General features: G+C 64.3%; 3 protein-coding genes across 3 annotated transcripts in view; all 3 read left to right on the top strand.

The window, feature by feature from the left end:
* The window catches only part of TAP2 (transporter 2, ATP binding cassette subfamily B member), a 4,889-nt gene extending 1,884 nt beyond the window's left edge, over positions 1-3,005 (top strand). The window contains exons 2-12 of the mRNA XM_085319899.1: positions 16-144; positions 241-355; positions 455-585; positions 670-875; positions 964-1,161; positions 1,233-1,361; positions 1,451-1,639; positions 1,754-1,927; positions 2,024-2,183; positions 2,264-2,400; positions 2,481-3,005. Coding sequence (XP_085176025.1) covers positions 16-144; positions 241-355; positions 455-585; positions 670-875; positions 964-1,161; positions 1,233-1,361; positions 1,451-1,639; positions 1,754-1,927; positions 2,024-2,183; positions 2,264-2,400; positions 2,481-2,729 — 1,817 coding nt within the window. The 3' untranslated portion in view covers positions 2,730-3,005. The remainder of the gene's footprint in view (positions 1-15; positions 145-240; positions 356-454; positions 586-669; positions 876-963; positions 1,162-1,232; positions 1,362-1,450; positions 1,640-1,753; positions 1,928-2,023; positions 2,184-2,263; positions 2,401-2,480) is intronic.
* A 4,493-nt stretch (positions 3,006-7,498) lies between these two features.
* On the top strand, positions 7,499-10,470 carry LOC146587244 (T-cell surface glycoprotein CD1b-1-like). Its single transcript, XM_085319898.1, has 4 exons — positions 7,499-7,760; positions 8,729-9,007; positions 9,426-9,707; positions 9,794-10,470. Exons 1-4 carry the CDS (start codon positions 7,706-7,708, stop codon positions 10,468-10,470), a joined length of 1,293 nt encoding a protein of 430 aa, XP_085176024.1. The 5' UTR covers positions 7,499-7,705.
* Positions 10,471-10,885: 415 nt separating this feature from the next.
* Positions 10,886-13,452, top strand: LOC146587243 (T-cell surface glycoprotein CD1b-3-like). Its single transcript, XM_085319897.1, has 6 exons — positions 10,886-10,940; positions 11,109-11,384; positions 11,628-11,909; positions 12,039-12,323; positions 12,432-12,534; positions 12,904-13,452. Exons 1-6 carry the CDS (start codon positions 10,886-10,888, stop codon positions 12,962-12,964), a joined length of 1,062 nt encoding a protein of 353 aa, XP_085176023.1. The 3' UTR covers positions 12,965-13,452.
* The last annotated feature ends 2,204 nt before the right edge of the window (positions 13,453-15,656 follow it).

Below are 15,656 nucleotides of genomic sequence, written 5' to 3'. Positions count from 1 at the left end.
TGCTGACGTGGCGAGCGCTGGGCCGCTCGGTGCCCGCCGGCGCCCCAGCCGCCACCGCCGCCCTGCGCCGGCTGCTGGCCCTCACCTGGCCCGAGTGGCCCTACGTCTGCGGGGCCTTCGTCTTCCTGATGCTGGCGGCCGTCGGTGAGGAACGGGGGGCCGCTCGGGCGGGCGGGGGGGAAGGAAACAAAACGCCGGGGGGCAAGAAGCCCGGCTCAGCGCCGCTCGGCCCCCGCGCAGGTGAGACCTTGCTGCCCTACTACGCCGGGAGGGTGGTTGACGTGCTGAGCACCGGCTTCAGCGCYGCCTCCTTCTCCACCGCCATCTGGCTCCTGGGCCTGGCCTCCGTGGGCAGGTAGGAGCGACGGGAGGTTTCGGGTTGGAGGGGAGCAGGGGGGTTATTTTAGTTCATTTTTTTCCCTCCTCGCTTCCACCGCCGCGTCTTCCGCTCCAGCTCGCTCTTCGCTGGCTGCCGTGGCGGCTCCTTCGTCCTCATCCTGGCCCGCCTCAACTTCCGTGTCTGCGACCAGCTCTTCTACCACCTGGTGCGCCAGGAGCTGGCCTTCTTCCAGCAGGTGAAGACAGGTGGGTATCCCTATCCCCCGCGTCCTCCCCAGCCGGAGGCTCAGTCTTGTCCGGTTATTTTTTTTTCCCCTCCCATCCTTGCAGCTGACCTCATGTCCCGGCTCTCCACGGACGTGCCCGTGATGAACGAGGTGGTGCCCTCCAACGCCAACATCTTCCTGCGCAGCCTGGTGAAGGCTCTGGGGCTCTACGGCTTCATGGTGGGGCTGTCGTGGCGCCTGACGCTGCTCACGCTCCTCGAGGTGCCCCTCACCCTCGCCGCCCGCAAGCTCTACGACGTCCGGCACCAGGTACCCACGGCCACGGGGGACGGGCTTGGGGCCACCCCAGCTCGCGCGTCCCCTTGACGCTCGTCCGCCTGGCCGGCCTCCCCCCCAGGTCCTACTGCAGGCCATCCTGGAGGCCAAGGCGCGCGCTGGGGCCGTGGTGCAGGAAGCCGTCTCCTCCATCGAGACGGTGCAGGGCTTCGGCGCCGAGGAGGAGGAGGCGCGCCGCTACGAGAGGGCGCAGGACGAGACGCGGCGCCTGAAGGACCGGCGGGACCTGGAGCGGGCCCTTTTCGTGCTCTTCCAACGGGTAAGGAGGGAGGTGGCGGCAGCAGGGGCCCTGCCGTCGCGGTCTGCCGCTCACCCTCGGGTCTTCTCCAGCTGCTGCAGGTGGCCATGCAGGTGTTGATGCTCTACTGCGGGTACCAGCAGATCCGCGAGGGCGTCCTCACCGTGGGCAGCCTGGTCTCCTTCATGCTCTACCAGGGCAACGTTGGCGAGGAGGTGCAGGTGAGAGACCCCAACCAGCCCGATCCCGCGCGGCGAAGCCCCGGCCTCGGCGGGCCCGTGGCATCTGAGCCCGCTCCGCCGCTGCCCAGGCGCTGGTTTACGCTCACGGGGATCTGCTGAGCAACGTGGGAGCCGCCAGCAAGGTCTTCGAGTACCTGGACCGGGAGCCGGCGCTGAGCGCGGCCGGCACGCGGGCGCCTGATGTCCTGCGGGGCCACGTCGCCTTCCACGACGTCTCCTTCGCCTACCCAACGCGTCCTGACGAGCTCGTGCTCCGGGTAAGGGTCCTGGGCGGGACCGACCCCCGGCATTGGGTCGGGGAGAGGAAGGTGGTGGCGGGGAAGCTCGGAGCACCGCTCGCTTTTCCCCCACCGCCACCTTGTTTCCACCAGGATGTCTCCTTYGAGCTGCGCCCAGGGGAGGTGACGGCGCTGGTGGGGCTCAACGGCAGCGGGAAGAGCACGTGCGTGGGGTTGCTGGAGCGTTTCTACGAGCCCCGCGCCGGGGAGGTGCTGCTGGACGGCGTGCCGCTGCAGGAGTACGCCCATGAGTACCTGCACCGCCGGGTGAGGGCGGAGGGATGCGGCAGCGGCRGTGGCGGCAGCGGCAGCAGGGACACGCGGCGAGCTGGGCCCGCTCCTGCTGTCTCGCTCTTGCCGCAGGTGGCACTGGTGGGCCAGGAACCCGTGCTCTTCTCCGGCTCCATCCGCGACAACATCGTCTACGGGCTGGAGGGCTGCCGGGAGGACGAGGTGGAGGCAGCAGCCCGAGCCGCCGGCGCCTGGAGCTTCATCTCTGCCTTGGAAAAGGGCTTTGACACGGGTGAGCAGCAGCCGGGGGACGCGGGGAGGAGCGGCCGCGCTGAGCGCCACGCTCACGGGCTCACGAGCTCCTCGCTGCAGACGTGGGCGAGAAAGGCGGGCAGCTCTCGGTGGGGCAGAAGCAGCGGGTCGCCATCGCCCGGGCCCTCCTCCGGCGCCCTTCCRTCCTCATCCTCGACGAGGCCACCAGCGCCCTGGATGAGGACAGCGAGCTGGAGGTGAGCGGAGAGGGGCTGGCGGGGGGGAAGGGGACGTGCGGCGGGCGCTGAGCGCTGACACCCGCCCGGCGTCCCCGCAGCTGCGGCGGGTGGCGCAGAGCGGCGGCGCCCGCACCGTCCTCCTCATCACGCACGGCCCGCGCGCCGCCCGCGCCGCCGACCGCCTTGTCGTGCTGGAGGCCGGCGCCGTGGCTGAGGCCGGGACGCACGCCCAGCTCCTGGCCCGCCACGGGCCCTACTCCCGCCTGCTGCAGCGCTGCCCCGACACCCGCGAGCCTTCGGCCTCGCAACGGCCTGAGGAGCTGCCTTGCGCCGACGGTGCGGAATAAGCTGGGGCTTGCGGCGGCGAGGAGGCGCCTGTCCCGCAGGGGCCGAAGCCTTCCTCGCCGGCCCGGGTGAAGGCGCCTGCACCGCAGGGGCCGACGTCTTCCTCGCCGGCCCGGGTGAAGGGGCCGAGCGCTCCTGCTTCAGCTCCGCCCCCTCCCCGCGCCGCCATTGGCTGCGCTCCGGCGCGCCCGCCAATAGCGGCCGGCGTCGGTGGTATCGTCACCGAACGCCGGGTAGATTTTGAGGTTCTGAGAAACGAAAGCGGAAGTGCTTTTTTCCCTCGTAGTTACTGCTTCTTTCCTCCCCCGCGTTCCCAACGGCGCGGGGCGCCCGCCAATGGGGCGGCGCGGTGGGCGTGACGTCTTCGGACGCTGGGCAGATCTCCGCCGAGGACACGGGGATGGAGGGGGTGGGGACGGGCACGGGATGGGGACACCGTGGGGATGGGGACACCGTGGGCACCGGGGTGACGTGGGGATGGGGATGATATGAAAATGGGGAGAACGCAGGGATGGGGACACCATGGGGATGACGTAGGCATAGGGAGGACCCGGGGATGAGGTGGGGATGGGGATGATATGGAGACGGGGAGAACGCAGGGATGGGGACACTGTGGAGATCGGGACACCATGGGGATGACGTAGGCATAGGGAGGACCCGGGGATGAGGTGGGGATGGGGATGTGAAGCCACCAAGGTGTGGGGTCAGCAGTGGTCACAGGGACATGGCCACAGGGACACGGCGGCAGCGGCAGGGACGCAGGGATGAAGACATGGGGACACCAGTGGGGACGGGGCTGCAAGGGTGCAGACACATGTCTGGCAGCGGGGACGACGATGCAGGGCTGGGGATATGGGACTCAGACGTGAAAACCTACCCCAGGTGGCGCCCATGGGTGAGGAGCTGCCTGGGGACCCAGTGTGCACCCATGGACCCAGGAGTGCAGTCCCAGTAAGCACCTACCACCACCCATGGACCTAGGTGTCCACCCATGGACCTAGGTGTGTGGTCTCATCAGCACCCACCACCACCCATGGACCCACGTGTCCACCTTGGTGCCCCCATGGACCCATGCGTGCGGTCCCATCAGCAACCATGGTCCTGTATCCCCCGCCCTATAGCACCCACATCCCCAGCCCTCCGCCCCATTGCACCCATGGCCCGTGTCCCCGTTCCCCCCCCCCCGGCCCGCGGTGCCGCCGCTGTCGCCGTCCACGGCCGCCAGGGGGCGCCCGTCGATCGGCGCCAGCAGCGCAGACCCCGCCCCCAGCCCCGCCTTGTAGCGCAGCGCGCCCCGCCCCGCGCGGGACGTCAGCGGAGGGGGGCGGGGCTGTGCACGGGGCACGCGCGTGTGTGCGGGCTCTGCTGTCCGGGACGGTGCACGTGTGCACACGCGTGGGCACGTGTGCGCACGCYTTGCTCGCAGGGGCTGTGCATGTGTGCACACACGTGTGCATATGCACGCTTTGCTTCCAGGTCTGTGCATGGGAGCACACGTGTGTGCATGTTTGTGCATGCTTTGCCTGCAGGGTCTATGCATGTGTGCACATGCGTGTGCATGTTTGTGCATGCTTTGCCTGCAGGGTCTGTGCATGTGTGCACGCTTTGCAGGGGCTGTGCATGGGAGCACATGCATGTGCATGTGTGTGTGCACTCTGCTTGCAGGGGCTGTGCACGGGAGCACATTCATGTGTGTGCACGCTTTACAGGGGTCGTGCATGCGTGTGCATGTGTGTGCATGTTTTACTTGCACGGGCTGTGCACAGGAGCACACGCATGTGCATGTGTGTGCACGCTTTGGTTGCAGAGGCTGTGTATGCACGTGAACACATGGGCATGTGTGCACACGCTTTGCTTGCAGAGACTTTGTACATGAGCACATGCGTGTGCATGTGTGTGCACCCTTTGCATAGACTGTGCACGGGAGCACACATGTGCATGTGTGCGCATGCTTTACTTGCAGGGACTGTGCATGGGAGCACACGTGTGTGCACGCTTTGCTTGCAGGGGCTGTGCACAGGAGCATGTGTGTGCATGTGTGCACGCTTTGCATGGACTGCACACGAGCACACGCGTGTGCATGTGTGTGCACGCTTTGCTTGCAGGGGCTGTGCACGGGAGCACGTGTGCATGCGTGTGCACGCTTTGCATGCAGGCGTTGCGCGTGGGTGCACACACATGTGCTTGCATGTCCTTCTCCTACCTGCCCGGGTGCACGCATGTGCCTCGCCTCCCCCGCAGCCACAGGGCCCTCCCGTGCGTGCACACACACGCATGTTCATGCACATGCATGCACACATATGGGCACGCTCATGCACATGCACCCTGCTCACTCTCCCCCCCACCATGCTTCCTCCCCACCCGCTGGGTGCTCCCGGCCCTCCCACCACCCCGGAAACGCTCCCTCCCCAAACCACAAGTGGGCCCAGGCGTCCGGGCGGGCGAGGAGGAGATGGAGGAGGAGATGGAGGAGCAAGGTGGCCCCCATGTTCTGGGTCCTCGTGACCATCAGGATGTCCCTACTCCCCACAATCATTAAGGTGTCCCTGGTCCTCACGGCCACCAGGACATCCCCAGTCCTCCTGGTCACCAGGTTGTCCCCAGTCCTCGTGGCCATTAAGGTGGCCCTGGTCCTCATGGCTGATGAGGGCTCCTCACGGTGACCTCAGGATGTCCCCAGTTGTCATGACCACCAGGACATTCCCCAGTTCTCACGGCTATCGGGATGTTCCCGAGATCTCATGACTATTACGATGTCCTGGTCCTCGTGRCCATCAGGACATCCCCAGACCTCATGACCACCAGGGTATCCCCAACTCTCGTAGTCGTTACGCTGTCGCTGGTTCTCCTGGCCACCRRGACATCCSCAGTCCTCACAGGCATTAAAATGTCCCCTAGTCCCCATGACCATCAGGACATTCGCCAGATCTCATGGCCATTAAGACGTCCCTGGCCCTGATGACCACCAGGCCGTTCCCCAGCCCTCCTGGCCACCAAGACATCCCCATCCCTGGGCCATGCCCTGGCGCTGTCACAACGTCCCCATGTTGGCACTGTGCCCCGGGGAGTCAATATTGCCCCCAGCCCATCGCGTATCCCCAACCGGCCGGTCCCACCTGACGCTGAGGAACGAGGCCGGGGCTGGGAAGGCTTGGAGAAGACGTCCTGCTCCGGGCCAAGCACGGTCTTGCTCCTCGCTGCCGAAGCCTCCTCCGCTGCTGCCGGACGGGCGCGCAGCACCTCGGCCTGCTCCTCCCGACGCCGCTAATAAATAAATAAAAAAWCAGGGCAAATTTCTTTCTTTTTTCTTTTTACCTGGTGCAAAGGCGCCTGCCGAAATCGCCAGAGGAAGCATCTTCCTCCGGAGCAGGGAGCAGGTCTTCTTCTGCTGCAGCGCCGGGTGGGCAAGGGTGGCCCACCTGGATGGCAACCCRCTCCCCCCAAAAAACGGGAATGTAAAACGGAGGCCTTCTCCTGTACCAGCGAGGTGGACCGAGACCTGGCTGAACGGCAGAACTCAGAGGGTCCAGCTGGAGGCCTGGAGCTGCTGGTGTCCCCCCCCAAGGGTCCAGTATTGGTCAATGTCTTCTTCATCAGCGACCTGAATGGAGGGACAGACTGCACCCCCAGCACGTTTGCCGATGATCCCAAACTGGGAGGAGTGACTGATCCACCAGAAGGTTGTGCTGATGTTCAGAGGATCCTCAACAGGCAGCAGAGTTGGGCGGACAGGAACATCATGATGTTCAACCAGGGCTAGGGCAGGGTCCTACGCCCAGGGAGGCCTAGCTCCATTCACCAGGGTTGGGGGCTGACCTGCTGGAGAGCAGCTCTGCAGAGATGGWGCTGGAAGTCCTGGTGGACACCAAGGCGACCATGAGCCAGCAACGTCCCCTTGTGGCYAATGGTCTCCTGGTGGCATCAGGAAGAGCGTTGACACCAGATCAAGGGAGGTGACCCTGCCCCTCTACTCAGTCCTGGTGAGGCCACATCTCAAGTACTACATGCAGTTCTGGGCTCCCCAGTACGAGAGAGACATGGAGCTACGGAAACAAGTCCAGCGGAGGGCTACAGAGATGATGAAGGGGCTGGAATGTCTCTCCTAGGAGGAAAGGCCGAGAGAGCTGGGACTGCTCACCCTGGAGAAGACCAGGTGAGAGATGTTGTGTTTAAATCGGCATGTTTAAAAACCTGAAGGAAGGGAGCAAAGATGGGGCAAGATTCTTCCCAGTGGTGCCCAGCGATAGGACGAGGGGCAACGGGCCCAAACTGAAGCCCAGGAAGCTCCATCTGAACATGAGGAAGAACTTCTCCACTGTGAGGGGGGCAGAGCTCTGCAACAGGTTGTCCAAGGAGGTTGTGGAGTCTCCTCGTCTGGAGATACTCAAGTCCCACCTGGACGCGATCCTGCACAACGTGCTCTGGGTGACCCTTCTGGAGCAGGGGGGTTGGACTAGAAGATCTTCAGATGTTCCTGCCAACCTCAACTCCTCTCCAATTCTATGATTCACAACCTCCCACTTCTCTGGGTGCCCTGCTCTGAGAAGAAGGTGGACCACGAACCACCTGAGGGTCATCCCCACCTTAATCAAGCTGAGGATGCTCAGAAAAGGGCATGGCTCAAAGGGAGGCCATGGCTGTCTCCTGCCAACACCTGCCACCGCTGCAGGTAGCACCTCGCACCTGGATCTCCACTGGGCTTAATTCCTCCCCTGCCCGCCGCAGACGACCTTGCGCTCAACTGTAAACTCGAACCCAGCCTCACCACGGTTGACTTGTTCCAACTCCGGGGCTGAGTACCTCCGGGGACCTCCCCGAAACCTCAGCTTGGGCGCCATTGGCCGCTGGGAGGCATCGGCCAACGGGGCCCCTGGCTGAGCGCAGCAGAGCACCCGACCGCGGCCCACGCGCGGCCACTGCTTCCTCCTCCCGCTGCACGCGCCGCCTTCGGTACGCCCCGGGTCTCGCTGCTGGCACCATGCTGACCTTCCTCCTCCTCCTCCCCATCATTGTCCCCGGGACGGTTCTTGAGGGTAAGTGGGAGCCCCCGGGCATCTGCAGGCGGCTCCTCGCCTCCACGCGGAACGGGGAACAAAAGGGGCTCCTGGTCCCCGCTCCACTCGTTCCTTCCTCAAACCCCCGGGTCCAGCTGCTCCCCGCGTGCTCTGGCATGGGAGGGTCTGAGGAGGAACCCGGTCCCACCCGCGCTGGGGCYGCGGGTCTCCAAAGCTCAGCACCCGCCTGGGTGCCTTCCACCGGGCCGCGCACGGGTGCCTTCGACGAGGCCTCGGAGGACGCGCCGGGYGGTTTCTTGGTGATTCAGAAGGTGCCCCGGAGCCCTTGCGTGTTTGGCCGCGAAACGGCGGGCACGAAGCTTCCCCTTACAGTTAACGTGGAAACCTTGAGCTCCGTTTCCAGCTTCCTACATCGAGGCCTGGCACCCACCGCGCCCAGGGGCACGGGAAGACACAACTTCTCCAAAAGGCGCTTCGCCGCTCGCCCAACATCCTCCTCCTCGAGCACGTCGCTCGCTCTCTTTGCTTCCTTCCCTCCCCCCCAACACACGCTCCAACCCCGGCGGCCTCCCGGCCCTTCTCACCCCGCGGCCGGAGGCATCGCGCCACGCCGAGTGAGCAGGTCTCCTCCTGCTGCCGTCGCGCCGGGCGTTGAGCGCTGGGCGAGAGCGTGGAGGCCCCGTTCCTGCCAGGAGCCGAGTTAACGGCTCCCAGAAAGTCATAGGAGACGTGCTGGGAGAAAAAGGGAGTCGGGAGAGAAGCGGCGTCAGCCTGTGGAATGAAACCGCCAACGGCACAGGAACGGCGAGGCGAGGGCATCTCCCCCTTCCCACCTGCCCCATCTTTCTTCTCCCCYCCTTCCCTCGGGGACCCCCAAGGGCCGCTCGTACTCCTCGGGGTACCATGCCGGCCCCGGAGCCAGGCCCTTCGCCCGCCCTCCTCCTCCGACGCTTCACYGACGCGCCGGCGTCTCTCCCCTCCTCCAGCGATGCTGCCTCCCGCCGCGGCCTCGCACGCTCTCCACATATTCCTCACCCTGGCRTTTCCAAACTCCATGGCGGTGGAGGTCACCATATACGCGGCGTTGGACGACGTCGTCTTCGCCACCCAGCAACAACACACCGGGGAGATCGTCTACCTGCGGCCGTGGGTCCACCCAGCGCTGCCGGAGTCCCAGTGGGAATATCTGCACGACCTGTTCAAAATCTACGTGCACAACCTCATCCTGCTGCTCAACGGAGACGCCAAGCAGCACCACGAGCCCTGTGAGTACCGGAGCTCCCGAACGTCCTCCCCGGCGCGGGAGGAGATAGAGAAACGGGAAAAGGCAATGGCAGAACGGGAAAGAAAATCCAAGCGCTTTGCTGGCGCGAGGCTCGCGGAGCGGCTCCAGCCTCCCTTGCCGCAAAGCTGGCGCTCTGCCGACCGCCGCCTTCAATGGCGATGGTCCCGGGGAGCGTGGAGCTCGAGGGGGGTTTTCCCTCCCTCCACTTCCATTCGGTTGATGACAAGCAGGAARTGGGAGCTGGGACATAGCGGCCTCGACGTTGCTGGGACGGGGTTGGAGGGGAAATTGAGCGAACAGGTTGGGACAGACAGAGGGACCAAAGCAGCAGGATGTGGGTTGGCGCTGCGGCGGCCGCCTGCGGTGCTCGCGACGCGTCTCCTCGCCTTCGCCGCCAGACCCCTTCGTGTACCAGAGCGTGACCGGCTGCGACCTGCACTCCAATGGCTCCTACACCAGGTTCTACCGTCTCAGCTACAACGGGCGGGACTTGATCACCTTCGACGTGGACCGAGGCCGCTGGGAGAACCTCGAGGCGGGTAAGGTAGCGACGCGCATCGCAACGGCTTTCCACGACTTCATAGGCTTCTCCGTAACGCTGCAGTACCTGCTCAAYGACACCTGCAAAGACCACATGAAGAAACTCATCCTGAGTGGGAAAAAAGATCTGGAGAGACAAGGTGAGGTCCCGTGTCCCCCCCCACCCCCGTGTCCTGTCCTCGACGGAGCCGCGGCGCTACCAGCCACCGGCTCTCGCCCGCCCCAGTGAAGCCGGCGGCCGTGGTGTTCGCACGGACGCCGGAGCCCGGGCGCCTGCTGCTCGTCTGCCGCGTCACCGGCTTCTACCCGCGGCCCGTGAGCGTCGCCTGGCTGCGGGACGGCGAGGAGGTGCCACCGGGCCCGGAGCTCAACTCCACGCCGATCCTGCCCAACGCTGACCTCACTTACCAGATGCGTAGCGTCCTGGCCGCGGCGCCCCGCGATGGGCACAGCTACGCCTGCCGCGTGCGGCACATCAGCCTGGGTGACTACAGCCTGCTGCTGCACTGGGGTAGGCGCCGGCRCGGGACGGACGTCGCGAGCCCCGCTCCGGGCAGCTCCCCGGCACCCAACGAATCGCCCGCTTCTCCCCGTCTCAGCTCCGGCGAGCCCCAAGCCGCAACACGTCGCTTGGATCGTTATCGCCGTCATCCTGGCTGCCTCCGCGGCTGTGGCGGGGGCTGTTTGGTGGTGGAGGCGCCGGTGAACGTCCCTCCTTCTCCCCCCAACCACCACGCTGCGCCAGCCGGTGKCGGCGCGTGGCCTCTCCCAGCCTCGCTGCTGGCGCCTCCTCGTTTGCCTCCCTCACCAACAACCCCAAATAAAGCTCGTTTACCCCCCCCCAATCCCATGTCGGCCTGTGCTGCCTCCGCACTCTCCCCCCCGGTGCCACCACAGGGTTGAGGGGCACGGAGAGGACACGCCATGGCCGCTGGCCCATGGGTGAAGCGGTTCGGTCCCTGTTGAGGGGGGAGGTGAAGATGCCGCGAGGGTCCGCGGGCGCAAGCGGCATCCGGGGAACGCGAAGGAACCGACGCCYGAGAGCGGTGGCGCTGGCAGCCCCCTCGGTCTCTCCGCCCCATCGGGAACGTGGGCGACGTTCCCCTCCCTCCCGCGGCGCTCAACCACCCCGTCAGTAGGAGCGAGCAGCGCCGTGGGCACGTCGGAGCCCTCCCCAAAACCTCAGCTCGGGTACCATTGGCTGCCAGGGCCACCCAGCGCGGTGCCGCCCGGCCAGCCCTCGGCACACGGGTGCCACCGCCACCGCCACTGCTTCCTCCTCTCGCCTCGGCGCACCCCGAGCCTCRCTGCTGGCACCATGTTGGCCCCTCTCCTCCTCCTCCTCCTCGCTGGTGCTCAGCTGCTGGCGGCAGGTAAGGGGGAGCCTCCCACTCCCGCTCCCACCCCACTCGCCTCCCTCCGCGTGGCGGCGGCCGCCGGGTGCCCTTCAGCACCCGTTGGTTCCTGCAGCCTGGCAAAACCTTTCCTCCGGCCTCCTCGTGCTTTCTCCAACATCTTCCCACCCCTCCCTCCCTCCCCAGCCTTCCCTCCTCTTCCCAGGCCTTACAAGCTGCAGCTCTTCCAAACCACCAGCTTCGAGAACAGCACCTACGTGGACACCCAGGGCTTGGGCCTGCTGGACGACATTGAACTGGCTGTTTTGGACCACCGCACCTGGAACATCCATTTCCGGCAGCCCTGGGTTCGCCCAGCCTTGCCCCGGGGCGACTGGGATACCATCGGGGATATGATCAAAATCTACCTGCAGAAGTTTCACCGCTTGATCCAAGAAGGTGCCATGGAGAAGAAGGTACCATGTAAGTCCCGGCTGTCGGGGACATCTCTGCTAGCGGCTCCGCAAGCGCGTCGCTGCCTCTCCCGAGCGTCGCTCCCTGGGAAAGGGCCGTTCGCAGGGACCTGCCTCGAGGCTGCTGTCTGCAGCGTTAATCCAAGGCGGCCTAAAGAGCAGAGAAGCATGTCGGGAGGTTGGCTGAAGGAGCATCCCACCGCCGCAGCGGCGTGCGGCGGGGCGCGGGCCTGAGCCGCTCTCCCGCCTGCAGACCCCTTCGTGGCACAGTGCACCGCCGGCTGCGAGCTCTTCCCCAACAGCACGTCCAGGGCTTTCGCCTACGTTGGCTACAACGGCCAGGACTTCCTCAGCTACGACATCGACAACAGCACTTGGCYTCTGCTGCAAGACACGGACCTGTCGAGGTACGTCCGGGAGCGGCTGAAGAACTACACGGTCTTCACGGAGCTTGTAGAGGTTCTCTTCAACGACACCTGCGTCGACGACATGCAGATTATAGTGCGCTACGGGAAGGAAGCGCTGCAGAGACAAGGTGAGGTCATGTCCATCCTCCCCCCCTCCCCGTCCCCAGTGTCCCCTGTCCATGCGGTGCCACCGCGTGCCCACGTCTGGTCTCGCCGCAGTCGCGGCGCCACCGGCCACCGGCTCTCGCCCGCTGCAGTGAAACCGGCGGCTGAGCTCTACGCCCGGACGCCGGAGCCCGGGCGCCTGCTGCTCGTCTGCCGCGTCACCGGCTTCTACCCGCGGCCCGTGAGCGTCGCCTGGCTGCGGGACGGCGAGGAGGTGCCACCGGGCCCGGAGCTCAGCTCCACGCCGATCCTGCCCAACGCCGACCTCACCTACCAGCTGCGCAGCATCCTGGCCACGGCCCCCCGCGACGGGCACAGCTACGCCTGCCGTGTGCGGCACAGCAGCCTGGGTGGCCGCAGCCTGCTGCTGCACTGGGGTAAGGCGCCGGCACGGCCCCATGGCTCCTTCTCCCTCCCCGCCGCAGCCCCGAGTGGGGCGATGCCTCCCGAGATGCTCACGGGCGGCCGCTTCCTGCCTTTCGCAGGGAATTCGGGCTTCCTCCTGCTCGCAGGGCTCACCGCCGCCGCCGCCCTGCTGCTCGCCGTGGCCGCGGCCGCTCTYGGGGCACTCTGGATGCGCAGACGCAGGTGACTTTTCCTCCCGGGCCGCCCGCGTTTCCACCCCGCTGCGGTTCGGGCCCCCCGCGAGCCGCTTTCTGCGGGCACGGGAAACCCGCGCCAGGAAGCCGCAGCGCTGCGCAGTGGCGTTTCCAAAGCGCCTGCTGGGTCCCGAGCCCTGGCGGGGCGCTGCGGAGAGGCCCCGGGCCACGCGTGGGCTCCTCCACAGCGGCATGGTCCTTCCCCCCGCCTCGTTCCCGCTCTGACGACACCCGCGTTCGGTATATCGCGACCGCAGGCGTTTGCTGTTCRCTGACACTGTACATGGAGGCGCAGCATGGACAGAACTCCAACATTTTGGAGCGTTTCCCACTCATCCAACCGTCCCTCTCRTTTCAGAAAATACCAGGAGATGAAYGAGTCGGAGCCCAGAAGCTCTGTCCTGAGTAATGAACCTTAGCCCAGGAAAGAGGAAACAATCCCGATTTGCTTCCACCGCCCAGGCCACGACAGGGATCTCATCCCTGCTCCGTAACGACGAACCACYGGGCACCAGTGAGATCTCCCTGCAGCTCGGGGCTGCGCCCATGCTGCTTCTGCTTTCTAAGAGACACAGGCACGAACCTCACCAGCGCCTCCTCGCTCCTCGCCTCCGCTCCCTTCTCGTGCGTCGTGCCCTTCGAGGTACCGCTAGCCGCGACAGCAGCTTCTCCCACTTCTGGCAGAGCGACACAATTAATTAGCRCAATAAGCTAATTTAATGCTGCATTTATTAATTGCGTGCCGGAAAAATTTGTATTTAACCTGAACCGTGACCACGCGCAGACCAAAAATCAGCTGTCCTTACAAAACGCATTCGCAAAGTGCCTCTGAAATGATGATGTAATTTGTGGTAGCTGCGGAAACATATAAAATGCTAATAAACAAGTAGTGTTTTCTCTAAAATAACATGGCTTTTCTCATGGTTTAGGTGGGCTGTAGGATGCTCGGGCCAGAAGCAAACGCTTGCCGGAGCGTGGGATCACGTTTTCTGTGCTAATTACAGGAAATACCAAAGACAAAAGCTCACGCATGTACAAACAAGTTCTTACATATTTCAGAAAATAGGTAAACTTAAAAAAAAATGCATGTAAAATGRTATTGAGCGATTAGTCTTTTCGCTAAGAGTACATGCCTTCTCTGATGGTTTAGGTGGGCCTGGGATGCAAACAGCCTTGAAAAGAAGGCTTCATTTTTTTTCTGTTTTTACAAGATAACTTCCTGGCTCAGCTTCATGGGATAAGTTACTGGCAGATCAGCTGAGTCACGAGAAAACCCCGCTGGGCCCTGTTCTGACACCAGCTGGGTCTGGTTATTCCCTCACCAGACCCCATGAGCTCTGTCAGAGCCAGGAAGTTCCCCACGTACCAGGATCACCTGCTGGCACAGCAGGGCTGTGTGACCCCTGCTGAGAGAGCCATGCGTGCCCCATCTATCGCAGGGGCTTGCGTAGGAAGGAGTTAATAAGATTTTAACAGGAGCCTCGAACATAACGGGAGGGCAATCGGCCCGGACACGGCTGCTCACGGCCGCTCCGGCCTCCGCGGCCCCTTCCCCTCAGACAACCCAGCGACGGCGGCGATTCCCCCCGCCTCCACCACCTCCTTCCCGCCCTTTGCGGCGCGGCCAATCAGAGAGCGCGGAGCCCGCGCCGTCACGCGTCGCCAGGCAGAACGGAGGGCGCGAGGGCGGCAAAAGGGCGGGAAGCGGCGCGGCCGCACGAGGTGGCAGTGGGGAGACTAACGGTCACGTGCGCGCTAACGGTCACCTCAGGAGCGGGGCTGGGCGAGGAGTAACGGTCACCTGGGAGGGGTCACGTGCGCGCTAACGGTCGCCTCAGAAGCAGGCGGGACAGGCGCTAACGGTCACCTGTAGGGGCACGTGCGCACTAACGGTTGTTGGGGGGGGGGTGTTGCCAGCGGGTGGAGACTAACGGTAACGCGGGAGAAGGGGGTCGTCCATACTAACGGTCGCCGAGGAGGGATGTTAACGGTCACGGGGGCGGGGGTCTAATCCATAAATTTTGGGGTTTACCCTGCACAAAAATCTTTTTTTTTTAACGCAGTTGCTTGCTGCTGGTATCTCGAATCGTTGCTCTAGGCTCTTACAAGTGCTCCGGGATGTTTTCTTCACTGTCCTTCTGAACTTTGGAAACTTGTCTCCTGTTCTCCCCTGCTGGCCCCATGCTGCTCTTGGAGGCTCCTGCTTGGTCACCGTGCATCCATGTCAAGCCCCCCAGGGGGAGATGCGGCACACGCTGCTCCATGGCCGGCTCACCCAGCACCCAGCGATGCTGGTGTTCAGGGACGTCCAGCTCTGTCAGAGCTCACGGGAATAACCAGAAGCTGTCAGCACAGGGCTGACCGGGGTTTTTGTGGCTTTATGGCCATCGCGTACATTTGCAAGCAATTTATTACCCCGTGGAAACTAAAACTCCTGAAATTCCGTCCCCCCCCCCCCGGGAATTGTGCGTGGTGGATTGGGAACGACAACAGTTCCCCTAACTGTCCCGTGCAGGGCTGCTCCGGGATGGGCTCCTGTCCGCCRTGGGAAGAGGCAAGGCAACGCTTACAGAGCTGCTCTCCTGCACGCGGTCGCATCTGCAATACTTCAGACCTCGTTTACAAATGCATTAATTAATCTTTTTTTGTTTTTCCCCGTGTTTAGCCAAAATAACGTTTCCAACGTGCAATAAACGCAGCGTTCAGCTTGGATCTTGCACGAGGGGAATCGCGACACCGCGTCCAAGAAAGCCCCGGAGGTGCCGTCGGGGCGCAGCCTGTGCAGCGCCGGATCGCAAARGGACCTGGTGGAAACGTTTCTCCCCACAGCGCCGATTGCGGGAGGCCAGTGGAAGGTGTGGGGCAGCCCCACGGCAGGATGTGTGTGTGGGGGGTGCGGGCTTCCCCCCGCCGCCCTTTTCGGTTCCGCCTTGGCACCAGAGAGGGGAAGAGGAACTGCTGTGGAGGGGGCGGCGCCCCATAGGGAGCTGTGGGTCTGGCACTGCTGCCCCATAGAGACCCGCACATGTGGTGCCCAGTCCAGCACTGCCGCCCCATAGAAAGCTGCCTGTGCTGTGCTGTGGGTCTGATGCTGCTGCCCCATAGGGACCT

Source organism: Rhea americana, unplaced genomic scaffold, assembly GCF_003343005.1.
Source record: "Rhea americana isolate MKP2758 unplaced genomic scaffold, rheAme1 scaffold_600, whole genome shotgun sequence".
NCBI lineage: Eukaryota > Metazoa > Chordata > Aves > Rheiformes > Rheidae > Rhea > Rhea americana.
Note: the sequence above shows the minus strand (reverse complement) of the source record. Positions and strands in the feature narration are given on the sequence as shown.